The sequence below is a fragment of the Salvelinus fontinalis genome, unplaced genomic scaffold (assembly GCF_029448725.1).
Source record: "Salvelinus fontinalis isolate EN_2023a unplaced genomic scaffold, ASM2944872v1 scaffold_0012, whole genome shotgun sequence".
Classification (NCBI taxonomy): Eukaryota; Metazoa; Chordata; class Actinopteri; order Salmoniformes; family Salmonidae; genus Salvelinus; species Salvelinus fontinalis.
In genome coordinates this window covers 175,303-188,815 of record NW_026600221.1, presented here as the reverse complement: position 1 = coordinate 188,815, position 13,513 = coordinate 175,303, and the positions used below count along the sequence as shown (strand labels likewise).

At 48.7% G+C, this 13,513-nt stretch overlaps 1 protein-coding gene across 1 annotated transcript in view; it reads right to left on the bottom strand.

Moving 5' to 3' along the window:
* The window catches only part of LOC129842100 (BRD4-interacting chromatin-remodeling complex-associated protein-like), a 136,496-nt gene that overhangs the window by 116,143 nt on the left and 6,840 nt on the right, over positions 1–13,513 (bottom strand). Inside the window, exons 2-4 of the mRNA XM_055910494.1 lie at positions 8,392–8,437; positions 5,145–5,190; positions 1,935–2,000 (exon numbers count right to left, since the gene is read on the bottom strand). Coding sequence (XP_055766469.1) covers positions 1,935–2,000; positions 5,145–5,190; positions 8,392–8,432 — 153 coding nt within the window. The 5' untranslated portion in view covers positions 8,433–8,437. The remainder of the gene's footprint in view (positions 1–1,934; positions 2,001–5,144; positions 5,191–8,391; positions 8,438–13,513) is intronic.

The following is a 13,513-nucleotide window of genomic DNA, read 5'->3' as shown; positions in this document are numbered from 1 at the left end:
AGCGATCTCTGACGGAGAACGAGGAGGAGAAGCGATCTCTGACGGAGAACGAGGAGGAGAAGCGATCTCTGACGGAGAACGAGGAGGAGAAGCGATCTCTGACGGAGAACGAGGAGGAGAAGCGATCTCTGACGGAGAACGAGGAGGAGAAGCGATCTCTGACGGAGAACGAGGAGGAGAAGCGATCTCTGACGGAGAACGAGGAGGAGAAGCGATCTCTGACGGAGAACGAGGAGGAGAAGCGATCTCTGACGGAGAACGAGGAGGAGAAGCGATCTCTGACGGAGAACGAGGAGGAGAAGCGATCTCTGACGGAGAACGAGGAGGAGAAGCGATCTCTGACGGAGAACGAGGAGGAGAAGCGATCTCTGACGGAGAACGAGGAGGAGAAGCGATCTCTGACGGAGAACGAGGAGGAGAAGCGATCTCTGACGGAGAACGAGGAGGAGAAGCGATCTCTGACGGAGAACGAGGAGGAGAAGCGATCTCTGACGGAGAACGAGGAGGAGAAGCGATCTCTGACGGAGAACAAGGAGGAGAAGCGATCTCTGACGGAGAACAAGGAGGAGAAGCGATCTCTGACGGAGAACAAGGAGGAGAAGCGATCTCTGACGGAGAACAAGGAGGAGAAGCGATCTCTGACGGAGAACAAGGAGGAGAAGCGATCTCTGACGGAGAACAAGGAGGAGAAGCGATCTCTGACGGAGAACAAGGAGGAGAAGCGATCTCTGACGGAGAACAAGGAGGAGAAGCGATCTCTGACGGAGAACAAGGAGGAGAAGCGATCTCTGACGAGGACGAGAACAAGGAGGAGAAGCGATCTCTGACGGAGGACGAGGAGGAGAAGTGATCTCTGACGAGGACGAGAACAAGGAGGAGAAGCGATCTCTGACGAGGACGAGAACAAGGAGGAGAAGCGATCTCTGACGAGGACGAGAACAAGGAGGAGAAGCGATCTCTGACGAGGACGAGAACAAGAAGGAGAAGATCTGTGATGGAGGACGAGAACAAGAAGGAGAAGATCTGTGATGGAGGACGACAACAAGAAGGAGAAGATCTGTGATGGAGGACGAAGAGAAGAGAGGTCTGTGAAGGAGGATGAGAAGAGAGGTCTGTGAATAAGAACGAGAATAAGAGAGAAGGTCTGATGGAGGACAAGAAGAGAGTAGATCTGTGATGAGGATGAGGAGAAGAGAGAAGGTCTAATGGAGGATGAGAAGAGAGAAAGTCTATGAGGTCTAGAAGGAGACAGTCTGTGATGGCGGACGAGAAGAAGAGGGAGAAGGTATGTGATGAGGACGAACAGATGAGAGAAAGTCTGTGATGAAGAAGAAGAAGAAGAGAGATGGTCTGAAGGAGAACGGGAAGAAGAGAGATCTGATGGAGGGCGAGAAGAAGAGGGAGAAGGTCTGAAGGAGAACGAGAAAAGAGAGGTCTGATGAGGACAAGAGAGAGAAGGTCTGGTGGAAGACGAGAAGAGAGAGAAGGTCTGTGAAGGAGGACGAGAACAAGAGAGATAAGGTCTATGATGGAGGACGAGAAGAGGGAGGTCTGTGAAGAAGAACGAGAATAAGAGGTCTGTGATGGAGGACGAGAAGGAGAGAGAAGGTCTGTAATGAGGATGAGGAGAGAAGGTATATGATGGAGGACAAGGAGAAGAGAGAAGATCTGATGAGGACGATGAGAAGAGGGAGAAGGTCTGTGATGGAGGTAATGAAGCAAAGCGATGAGGAGAACCGAGTAGAGTAGAGAAGGAAGGGGTTGACACAGGCTTCAATCGTGGAGATGTTGACCAGAAAGGCCCTCCTAGACCACTATAGTGTTAGGCCTCCCAGCCAGTGGGAGGAAGTGTGAGGTGACATGATGGGAGAGAGTTGCATGCTACATGTACGAATGGAGACAGGAGGGTCAGAGGTTAGAGGGCCTTTACTCACCCCAGCACCAGAGAAGAAAGAGCTGGAGGGATCGCTCGAGCCATCCAATAGGTCGTCAGTGTCCAACTAGACAGACAGAACGACAGACAAAGCCAGGACAGAGGGGAAACAGAACGACAGACAAACAGGCCAGAGGGGAAACAGAACGACAGACAAAACCAGGACAGAGGGGAAACAGAACGACAGACAAACAGGACAGAGGGGAAACAGAACGACAGACAAACAGGACAGAGAGGAAACAGAACGAGAGACAAAGCCAGGACAGAGGGGAAACAGAACGACAGACAAACAGGACAGAGGGGAAACAGAACGACAGACAAACAGGACAGAGGGGAAACAGAACGACAGACAAACAGGCCAGAGGGGAAACAGAACGACAGACAAACAGGCCAGAGGGGAAACAGAACGACAGACAAACAGGCCAGAGGGGAAACAGAACGACAGACAAACAGGCCAGAGGGGAAACAGAACGACAGACAAACAGGCCAGAGGGGAAACAGAACGACAGACAAACAGGCCAGAGGGGAAACAGAACGACAGACAAACAGGACAGAGGGGAAACAGAACGACAGACAAACAGGACAGAGGGGAAACAGAACGACAGACAAACAGGACAGAGGGGAAACAGAACGACAGACAAAGCCAGGACAGAGGGGAAACAGAACGACAGACAAAGCCAGGACAGAGGGGAAACAGAACGACAGACAAACAGGACAGAGGGGAAACAGAACGACAGACAAAGCCAGGACAGAGGGGAAACAGAACGACAGACAAACAGGACAGAGGGGAAACAGAACGACAGACAAACAGGACAGAGGGGAAACAGAACGACAGACAAACAGGACAGAGGGGAAACAGAACGACAGACAAAGCCAGGACAGAGGGGAAACAGAACGACAGACAAAGCCAGGACAGAGGGGAAACAGAACGACAGACAAACAGGACAGAGGGGAAACAGAACGACAGACAAACAGGACAGAGGGGAAACAGAACGACAGACAAACAGGACAGAGGGGAAACAGAACGACAGACAAACAGGACAGAGGGGAAACAGAACAACAGACAAACAGGCCAGAGGGGAAACAGAACAACAGACAAAGCCAGGACAGAGGGAGACGCACCCCACAAGGCGAGAGAGCCGGGCAGACAGAGAGCGAGAGAGCCGGGCAGACAGAGAGCGAGAGAGCCGGGCAGACAGAGAGCGAGAGAGCCGGGCAGACAGAGAGCGAGAGAGCCGGGCAGACAGAGAGCGAGAGAGCCGGGCAGACAGAGAGCGAGAGAGCCGGGCAGACAGAGAGCGAGAGAGCCGGGCAGACCCACCAGTGACCCAGGATTGAGGAGGGGCAGCAAAGTGGTTTAGAGGTGAGAGGGACAGAAAGGAAGGAACAAACAGAATCAGAAGAGGGCTTACGTTAGATTAGTACTGGTCATTGTGGATTAATAAAGTGAAAAGACACAGTTGAAATCCTAAAGATCCCTCATGAAGCAAGAAACCACAAGCAGCAGCAAAGCCCATTGAAACAGAAACACACATCCCTTTAGATAAGCCGATGAGATGTGTGTGCAGTAGTCAGTCAACTTGTTGAACTTAATGGTCACTTTGTCTCCATGCTCAACAGAAGTAGAGGAAGTAGAAGTCAACCGCGTCCTTCCTCAGTGCGTCAGGTCAACCGCGTCCGTCCTCAGCGCGTCAGGTCAACCGCGTCCGTCCTCAGCGCGTCAGGTCAACCGCGTCCGTCCTCAGCGCGTCAGGTCAACCGCGTCCTTCCTCAGTGCGTCAGGTCAACCGCGTCCTTCCTCAGCGCGTCAGGTCAACCGCGTCCTTCCTCAGAGCGTCAGGTCAACCGCGTCCGTCCTCAGTGCGTCAGGTCAACCGCGTCCGTCCTCAGAGCGTCAGGTCAACCGCGTCCGTCCTCAGTGCGTCAGGTCAACCGCGTCCGTCCTCAGTGCGTCGGGTCAAACCGCGTCCGTCCTGAGCGCGTCGGGTCAAACCGCGTCCGTCCTCAGCGCGTCGGGTCAACCGCGTCCGTCCTCAGCGCGTCGGGTCAACCGCGTCCGTCCTCAGCGCGTCGGGTCAACCGCGTCCGTCCTCAGCGCGTCGGGTCAACCGCGTCCGTCCTCAGTGCGTCGGGTCAACCGCGTCCGTCCTCAGTGCGTCGGGTCAACCGCGTCCGTCCTCAGTGCGTCGGGTCAACCGCGTCCGTCCTCAGTGCGTCGGGTCAACCGCGTCCGTCCTCAGTGCGTCGGGTCAACCGCGTCCGTCCTCAGTGCGTCGGGTCAACCGCGTCCGTCCTCAGTGCGTCGGGTCAACCGCGTCCGTCCTCAGTGCGTCGGGTCAAACCGCGTCCGTCCTGAGCGCGTCGGGTCAAACCGCGTCCGTCCTCAGCGCGTCGGGTCAACCGCGTCCGTCCTCAGTGCGTCGGGTCAACCGCGTCCGTCCTCAGTGCGTCGGGTCAACCGCGTCCGTCCTCGGTGCGTCGGGTCAACCGCGTCCGTCCTCGGTGCGTCGGGTCAACCGCGTCCGTCCTCGGTGCGTCGGGTCAACCGCGTCCGTCCTCGGTGCGTCGGGTCAACCGCGTCCGTCCTCGGTGCGTCGGGTCAACCGCGTCCGTCCTCAGTGCGTCGGGTCAACCGCGTCCGTCCTCAGTGCGTCGGGTCAACCGCGTCCGTCCTCAGTGCGTCGGGTCAACCGCGTCCGTCCTCAGTGCGTCGGGTCAACCGCGTCCGTCCTCAGTGCGTCGGGTCAACCGCGTCCGTCCTCAGTGCGTCGGGTCAACCGCGTCCGTCCTCAGTGCGTCGGGTCAACCGCGTCCGTCCTCAGTGCGTCGGGTCAACCGCGTCCGTCCTCAGTGCGTCGGGTCAACCGCGTCCGTCCTCGGTGCGTCGGGTCAACCGCGTCCGTCCTCGGTGCGTCGGGTCAACCGCGTCCGTCCTCGGTGCGTCGGGTCAACCGCGTCCGTCCTCAGTGCGTCGGGTCAACCGCGTCCGTCCTCAGTGCGTCGGGTCAACCGCGTCCGTCCTCAGTGCGTCGGGTCAACCGCGTCCGTCCTCAGTGCGTCGGGTCAACCGCGTCCGTCCTCAGTGCGTCAGGTCAACCGCGTCCGTCCTCAGTGCGTCAGGTCAACTGCTATGAAATAATCCAGCTAACTCCTTAGTTTGGTACAATAGAGGCATCATAACCATCCTTGCAGTGAAATAGCAGCCACTTACATGGGTGTCTAATCCATGAAGAAAATCGTTTAGCGCTTCTGGGTCACTGTGAAGAGAGGAACATCGGTCAGACAAACATTACTCACTGAGGTCACATCTACAGTGCCTTCAGAAAGTATTCATACCACTTGACTTATTACACATTTTGTTGTGTTACAAGCTGATTTACATAATTATTCACACCCCCGAGTCAATACATGTAGAATCATCTTTGATTACAGCTGGGGGTCGCTCTGGGTACGTCTCTAAGAGCTTACCACACCTGGACTGTACAATATTTACATTCACATTTGACATTTCAGTCATTTAACAGACGCTCTTAACCAGAGCAATTAGAGTGAAATGCCTTGCTCAAGGGCACAATGACACATTGTTCAACCTAGTCTGCTCAGGGAATCAACCAGCGACCTTTAGTTTACTGGCCCAACGCTCTTAATCTGGGCGGCTAGACTACCTGCCTGTGGGGTACTTTAGTTTACTGGTCCAACACTCTTAATCTGGGTGGCTAGACTACCTGCCTGTGGGGTACTTTAGTTTACTGGTCCAACGCTCTTAATCTGGGCGGCTAGACTACCTGCCTGTGGGGTACTTTAGTTTACTGGTCCAACGCTCTTAATCTGGGCGGCTAGACTACCTGGCTGTGGGGTAGTTTTGTTTACTGGTCCAACACTCTTAATCTGGGCGGCTAGACTACCTGCCTGTGGGTGGCTAGACTACCTGCCTGTGGGTGGCTAGACTACCTGCCTGTGGGGTACTTTAGTTTACTGGTCCAACACTCTTAATCTGGGCGGCTAGACTACCTGCCTGTGGGGTACTTTAGTTTACTGGCCCAACGCTCTTAATCTGGGCGGCTAGACTACCTGCCTGTGGGGTACTTTAGTTTACTGGTCCAACACTCTTAATCTGGGCGGCTAGACTACCTGCCTGTGGGGTACTTTAGTTTACTGGCCTAACACTCTTAATCTGGGCGGCTAGACTACCTGGCTGTGGGGTACTTTAGTTTACTGGCCCAACACTCTTAATCTGGGCAGCTAGACTACCTGCCTGTGGGGTACTTTAGTTTACTGGCCTACCACTCTTAATCTGGGCGGCTAGACTACCTGCCTGTGGGTGGCTAGACTACCTGCCTGTGGGGTACTTTAGTTTACTGGCCTACCACTCTTAATCTGGGCGGCTAGACTACCTGCCTGTGGGGTACTTTAGTTTACTGGCCTACCACTCTTAATCTGGGCGGCTAGACTACCTGCCTGTGGGTGGCTAGACTACCTGCCTGTGGGGTACTTTAGTTTACTGGTCCAACACTCTTAATCTGGGCGGCTAGACTACCTGCCTGTGGGGTACTTTAGTTTACTGGCCCAACACTCTTAGTCTGGGCGGCTAGACTACCTGCCGCCCAGATATTCCCATTAATATTTTCAAAATTCCTCAAACTCTGTCAAATTAGTTGTTGATCATTGCTAGAAAACCATTTTTAAGTCTTGTCATAGATTTTCAAGTAGATTTAAATCCAAACTGTAACTCGGCCATTCTCTGTATTCTTGGTAAGAATCTTAGTGGGCAACTCCAGTGAAGATTTGGCCTTGTGTTTTAGGTTATTGTCCTGCTGAAAGGTGAATTAGTCTCCCAGTGTCTGGTGGAAAGCAGACTGAACCAGGTTTTCCTCTAGGATGTTGCCTGTGTTTTAGGTTATTGTCCTGCTGAAAGGTGAATTCATCTCCCAGTGTCTGGTGGAAAGCAGACTGAACCAGGTTTTCCTCTAGGATGTTGCCTGTGTTTTAGGTTATTGTCCTGCTGAAAGGTGAATTCATCTCCCAGTGTCTGGTGGAAAGCAGACTGAACCAGGTTTTACCAGGAGACAGGCCAGTACATCAGGAGACGTGGAGGAGGCTGTAGGAGGGCAACAACCCAGCAGCAGGACCGCTACCTCCGCCTTTGTGCAGGAGGAGCACTGCCAGAGCCCTGCAAAATGACCTCCAGCAGGCCACAAATGTGCATGTGTCTGCTAAAAACAGTCAGAAACAGACTCCATGAGGGTGGTATGAGGGCCCGACGTCCACAGGTGGGGGTTGTGCTTACAGCCCAACGCCGTGCAGGACGTTTGGCATTTGCCAGAGAACACCAAGATTGGAAAATTCGCCACTGGCGCCCTGTGCTCTTCACAGATGAAAGCAGGTTCACACTGAGCACATGAGCACATGTGACAGACGTGACAGAGTCTGGAGACGCCGTGGAGAACGTTCTGCTGCCTGCAACATCCTCCAGCATGACCGGTTTGGCGGAGGGTCAGTCATGGTGTGGGGTGGCATTTCTTTGTGGGGCCGCACAGCCCTCCATGTGCTCGCCAGAGGTAGTCTGACTGCCATTAGGTACCGAGATGAGATCCTCAGACCCCTTGTGAGACCATATGCTGACACATGCACATGTGGCCTGCTGGAGGTCATTTTGCAGGCCTCTGGCAGTGCCCCTCGTTGCACAAAGGCGGAGGTAGCGGTCCTGCTGCTGGGTTGTTGCCCTCCTACGGCCTCCTCCACATTCTCCTGATGTACTGGCCTGTCTCCTGGTAGCGCCTCCATGCTCTGGACACTACGCTGACAGACACAGCAAACCTTCTTGCCACAGCTCGCATTGATGTGCCATCCTGGATGAGCTGCACTACCTGAGCCACTTGTGTGGGTTGTAGACTCCGTCTCATGCTACCACTAGAGTGAAAGCACCGCCAGCATTCAAAAGTGACCCAAACATCAGCCAGGAAGCATAGGAACTGAGAAGTGGTCTGTGGTCACCACCTGCAGAACCACTCCTTTATTGGGGGTGTCTTGCTAATTGCCTATAATTTCCACCTTTTGTCTATTCCATTTGCACAAGAGCATGTGAAATTTATTGTCAATCAGTGTTGCTTCCTAAGTGGACAGTTTGATTTTACAGAAGTGTGATTGACTTGGAGTTACATTGTGTTGTTTAAGTGTTCCCTTTATTTTTTTGAGCAGTGTATATTTTTTTAAACTAGGCAAGTCAGTTAAGAACAAATTCCTATTTACAATGACGGCTTACCGGGGAACAGTGGGTTAACTGCCTTGTTCAGGGGCAGAAGGACAGATTTACACCTTGTCAACTCGGGGATTCAATCCAACAACCTTTCAGTGTGAACCAATGTCTTGGCCAGATATACTAGATGGTGTGTAGGATATTAAAACATAATCAATACTTTGAAGAGGATAAACGTATAACAGCTTGGATATGAACTCACCAAATGACATCTAGCAGGCACCTGCCATCTTCATCGTCCATGTCAACTGAAAACACATGAACATCCCCAACAATATTTAGTTCATTACATCAATCATTATATTCACCACCCGTATACATAGAGGTTCTTCAAACAATTTCCTTCAGAGTATCTATTCAGATAGTGGTAAACAGACTGATGACAGTACTGCCCGTCTATTGGGGGGAGACGGGGAAGTCACTGCAGTGTAACTCTGTATAAAGTGGTAGGCTATACATCATATCAAACAGTTTGTGTAATACTTTTGGCAAACAAACAGTTTCAACAAGAGGTGTATATGGGACACAAAGATTCTATCAACTATAAACATACACTAACTATATATACACACACTATCTATATAGCTAGCTTTAAGCACCAGCTGTCAGAGCAGCTCACAGATCGCTGCACCTGTACATAGCCCATCTGTACACAGCCCATCTGTAATTAGCCCATCTAATCTATCTCATCCCCATACTGTATTCATTTATTTATCTTGCTCCGGCACCCCAGCATCTCTACTTGCATATTCATCTTCTGCACATCAATCACTCCAGTGTTTAATTGCTATATTGTAATTACTTCGCCACTATGGCCTATTTATTGCCTTACCTCCCTTATCTTACCTCATTTGCTCACACTGTATATAGACTTTTCTACTGTATGTTTGTTTACTCCAGGTGTAACTCTGTGTTGTTGTTTGTGTCGAACTGCTTCGCTTTATTCTTGGCCAGGTCACAGATGTAAATGAGAACTTGTTCTCAACTAGCCTACCTGGTTAAATAAAATAGAAAATAAAAAATAAAAATAAATAAAAATATCTGTCTATATATAACTATCAACCATACATACACACTATCAACTATACAGTTGAAGTCGGAAGTTTACATTCACATTAGCCAAATAAGTTTAAACTTTCACAATTTCTGACATTTAATCCTCGTAAAAATTCCCTGTCTTAGGTCAGTTAGGATCACCACTTTATTTTAAGAATGTGAAATGTCAGAATAATAGTAGAGAGATTTATTTCAGCTTTAAATTCTTTCATCACATTCCTAGTGGGTCATAAGTTTACATTCACTCAATTAGTATTTGGTAGCATTGCCTTTAAATTGTTTAACTTGGGTCAAACATTTCGGGTAGCCTTCCACAAGCTTCCCATAATAAGTTGGGTGAATTTTGGCCCATTCCTCCTGACAGAGCTGGTGTAACTGAGTCAGGTTTTTGGCCTCCTTGCTCGCACATGCTTTTTCAGTTCCGCTCACAAATTTTCTATAGGATTGAGGTCAGGGCTTTGTGATGGCCACTCCAATACCTTGACTTTGTTGTCCTTAAGCCATTTTGCCACAACTTTGGAAGTATGCTTGGGGTCATTGTCCATTTGGAAGACCCATTTGCAACCAAGCTTTAACTTCCTGACTGATGTCTTGAGATGTTGCTTCAATATATCCACATCATTTTCCTATGACGTGATGCCATCTATTTTATGAAGTGCACCAGTCCCTTCTGCAGCAAAGCACCCCCACAACATGATGCTGCCACCCCCGTGCTTCACGGTTGGGATGGTGTTCTTCGGCTTGCAAGCGTCCACCTTTTTCTCCAAACATAACGATGGTCATTTTGGCCAAACAGTTCCATTTTTGTTTCTTCAGACCAGAGTACAATCTTTGTCCCCATGTGCAGTTGCAAACCGTAGTCTGGCTTTCTTTTTTTCCCTCTACTATTATTCTGACGTTTCACATTCTGAAAATAAAGTGGTGATCCTAACTGACCTGAGACAGGGAATTTTGACGAGGATTAAATGTCAGGAATTGTTTAAAACTAAGGTGTATGTAAACTTCCAACTTCAACTGTACATACATGCATAAATATACACACACACAACTATAGACAATCTACATATACACTACGGATCAAAAGTTTGGGGTCACTTAAAACTGTCCTTGTTTGTGAAAGAAAAGCACATTTTTTGTCCCTTAAAATAACATCAAATTGATCAGAAATACAGTGTAGACATTGTTAATGTTGTAAATGACTATTGTAGCTGGAAAAGGGCTGATCTCTTTATGGAATATCTCTATAGGCGAATAGAGGCCCATTATCAGCAACCATCACTCCTGTGTTCCAATGGCACGTGTGGCAGATGAATCAGAATTAGTTGGGTAACATAGATAATTACGATTTTTTATTTATATAATATGCTTATGTGAGATACTTGGACTATAGTGTTGAAAGTTGCACTTTTCCCTCAGCTAGGGCTCAGTCACTTGGGGCCCAGAGAGGGGAGAGGTCAGGCTTGTCTTTCACATGTCCCTGGTGCTATGCAGAATATCAGAAAGGGAAGAGGACAGGATGGAACATGGTCTTCCTATGTGAATGTGTCTTTACCTATTCTTAAACCATGTGAAGGGATGGCGTGATTTATGGGGAACCAATTACTTGTCTCAACAATGTCTGTGCGCTTATCCTGGGATAGTGTGCAGACCTAGAGGCTCACTCCCCTCAGTGAGCTTGTCCAGGAGTGGGGTCAAGAGGGGGTTTACTTGAGATGGAAGTATCTAGAGTTGACAATTGAGTTATGCCTTGGATGAGGTAATGTTTTTGTACTATGAAGTACCAGGAACGAGATTAGAACCTCGTTTTAGAGACCAAACTGAGCGATAATTTATAGCTAATGCTATCTGGCTAAAGGATACTCCTTTCTCAAGTAAATGTCCCTTTGTGAAGAGTTCCTAAAATCTGTGGTTCGTCATGTAAGTTGAGAGGCGTATCTTGGCTATAAAAGATCTTTGTATTTTTCTGTAGTCACTCTCAAAATTCATTATAGATAGTGAATTGTTGAAAGTCAAAGGCTAAAGCTTAAAGCTCATTAAAGATGTAGTTTAAGTATAACTCTGACTGTGTGTGAAGTTTGTCTCTCTCTCTCTCTCTCTTCATTTGGTAATACAGAAAAACGCCACCACACGTTGTGTTCGCTAATCCAAGTTGATCATTTTAAAAGGCTAATTGATCATTAGAAAACAAAGCATTGAAAACTGTTGTTCTGATTAAAGAAGCAATAAAACTTCCCTTCTTTAGACTAGTTGAGTATCTGGAGCGTCAGCATTTGTGGGTTCGATTGCAGGCTCAAAATGGCCAGAAACAAAGACCTTTCTTCTGGAACTCATCAGTCTATTCTTGTTCTGAGAAATGAAGGCTATTCCATGCGAGAAATTGCCAAGAAACTGAAGATCTCGTGCAACGCTGTGTACTACTCCCTTCACAGAACAGCGCAAACTGGCTCTAACCAGAATATAAAGAGTGGGAGGCCCCGGTGCACAACTGAGCAAGACAACAAGTACATTAGAGTGTCTAGTTTGAGAAACAGACGCCTCACAAGTCCTCAACTGGCAGCTTCATTAAATAGTACCAGCAAAACACCAGTCTCAACGTCAACAGTGAAGAGGCGACTCTGGGATGCTGGCCTTCTAGGCAGAGTAGGGAAAAAAATGCCATATCTCAGACTGACCAATAAAAATAAAAGATTAAAATGGGCAAATGAACACAGACACTGGACAGAGGAACTCTGCCTAGAAGGCCAGCATCCCGGAGTCCCCTCTTCACTGACATTGAGACTGGTGTTCTAGCAGGGCAGAAATTTGACAAAGTGACTTTTTGGAAAGGTGGCATCCTATGACGGTGCCACGGTGAAAGTCACTGAGCTCTTCATTAATGCCATTTTACTGCCAATGTTTGTCTATGGAGATTGCATGACTGTGTGCTCGATTTTATACACCTGTCAGCAACAGGTGTGGCCGTAATAGCCAAATATATATATATATATATATATATATAGTGTATCATGACAGCTGTGATGGAAACATGAAGTTTCAAAACAATTTTATATGCTGACAGATCATTTGTTCCTTTGAAATGGTAGGATATGTTTGTGTCTAAAATTAATTATGCGTGAAATGGCAGCTATAACAACCACCATGTGGAAGTAAACTTGGAGTCACTTGATGACATGGTGTGTGCCTCCTCCCACTACGACTCAGGAAACCATGCAGTTTATTAGGCTACACGTGAAATAAGGTATGATGAATTTCACAGGGTGGTGAAAGTGCACTGGGATCTTCGTTACAATAAATAGAGGGTCTTATTCTTGACTAACGTTTAAAAAAAATCTCTCTCTTATCCACAATCTCATGTAGACTAGCCTTTTGAGCTCTATGGACATTATCCAACATCCAACTGGCTGGTGTCACTCAGGCAGTTAGGTGGGCTGGCGCCACTCAGGCAGTTAGGTGGGCTGGCGCCACTCAGGCAGTTAGGTGGGCTGGCGTCACTCAGGCAGTTAGGTGGGCTGGCGTCACTCAGGCAGTTAGGTGGGCTGGCGCCACTCAGGCAGTTAGGTGGGCTGGCGCCACTCAGGCAGTTAGGTGGGCTGGCGTCACTCAGGCAGTTAGGTGGGCTGGCGCCACTCAGGCAGTTAGGTGGGCTGGCGCCACTCAGGCAGTTAGGTGGGCTGGCGCCACTCAGGCAGTTAACATTATTGATTGAGGACCTCTATGTAGTTGAATGGGATTGCTATTATTAAATAGATACAGATCTAAATCATTCTCAATGTGAATCTGTTTAAATAAAGGTTAAATAAAATGCACACTAGCAAGAGGCGTATCATGCTCACAGTTCCACTGCATCAGTATCTAATGTATATCTTTGTCAAGGTGGATATTAGTTCTGGAAAAACCTTCACCGTAGGATAGGCTTTTCAGCTGCGTGTTTACTACAATTCCAATTGCTGTGTTTTAACGTTTAGAAATGTCAATAATCGCTTGCGAAATAGCTTTCCGAAACATATGTCCCTTTTCTTTCATATCAGCGAGAAAGAATCTTTCAAATAAAAATAAAACCACTTCCTGAGGCAGTTTAGCACAGATCCACAAGCTCCAGCTGAGCCACAGCACTTCCTCCCCAGGTAGCTTACACACAGGTGTTCAGAGCACGCTAGGTAGACAATTAGCACAGGTATCCGCCTAGTTCTTCCTTAAACAAGCGCTGTAACACAGAAGTATGGCCGTGTGAGAACACTAACCTTATAAAGTAGTAATGTTACCCTTTT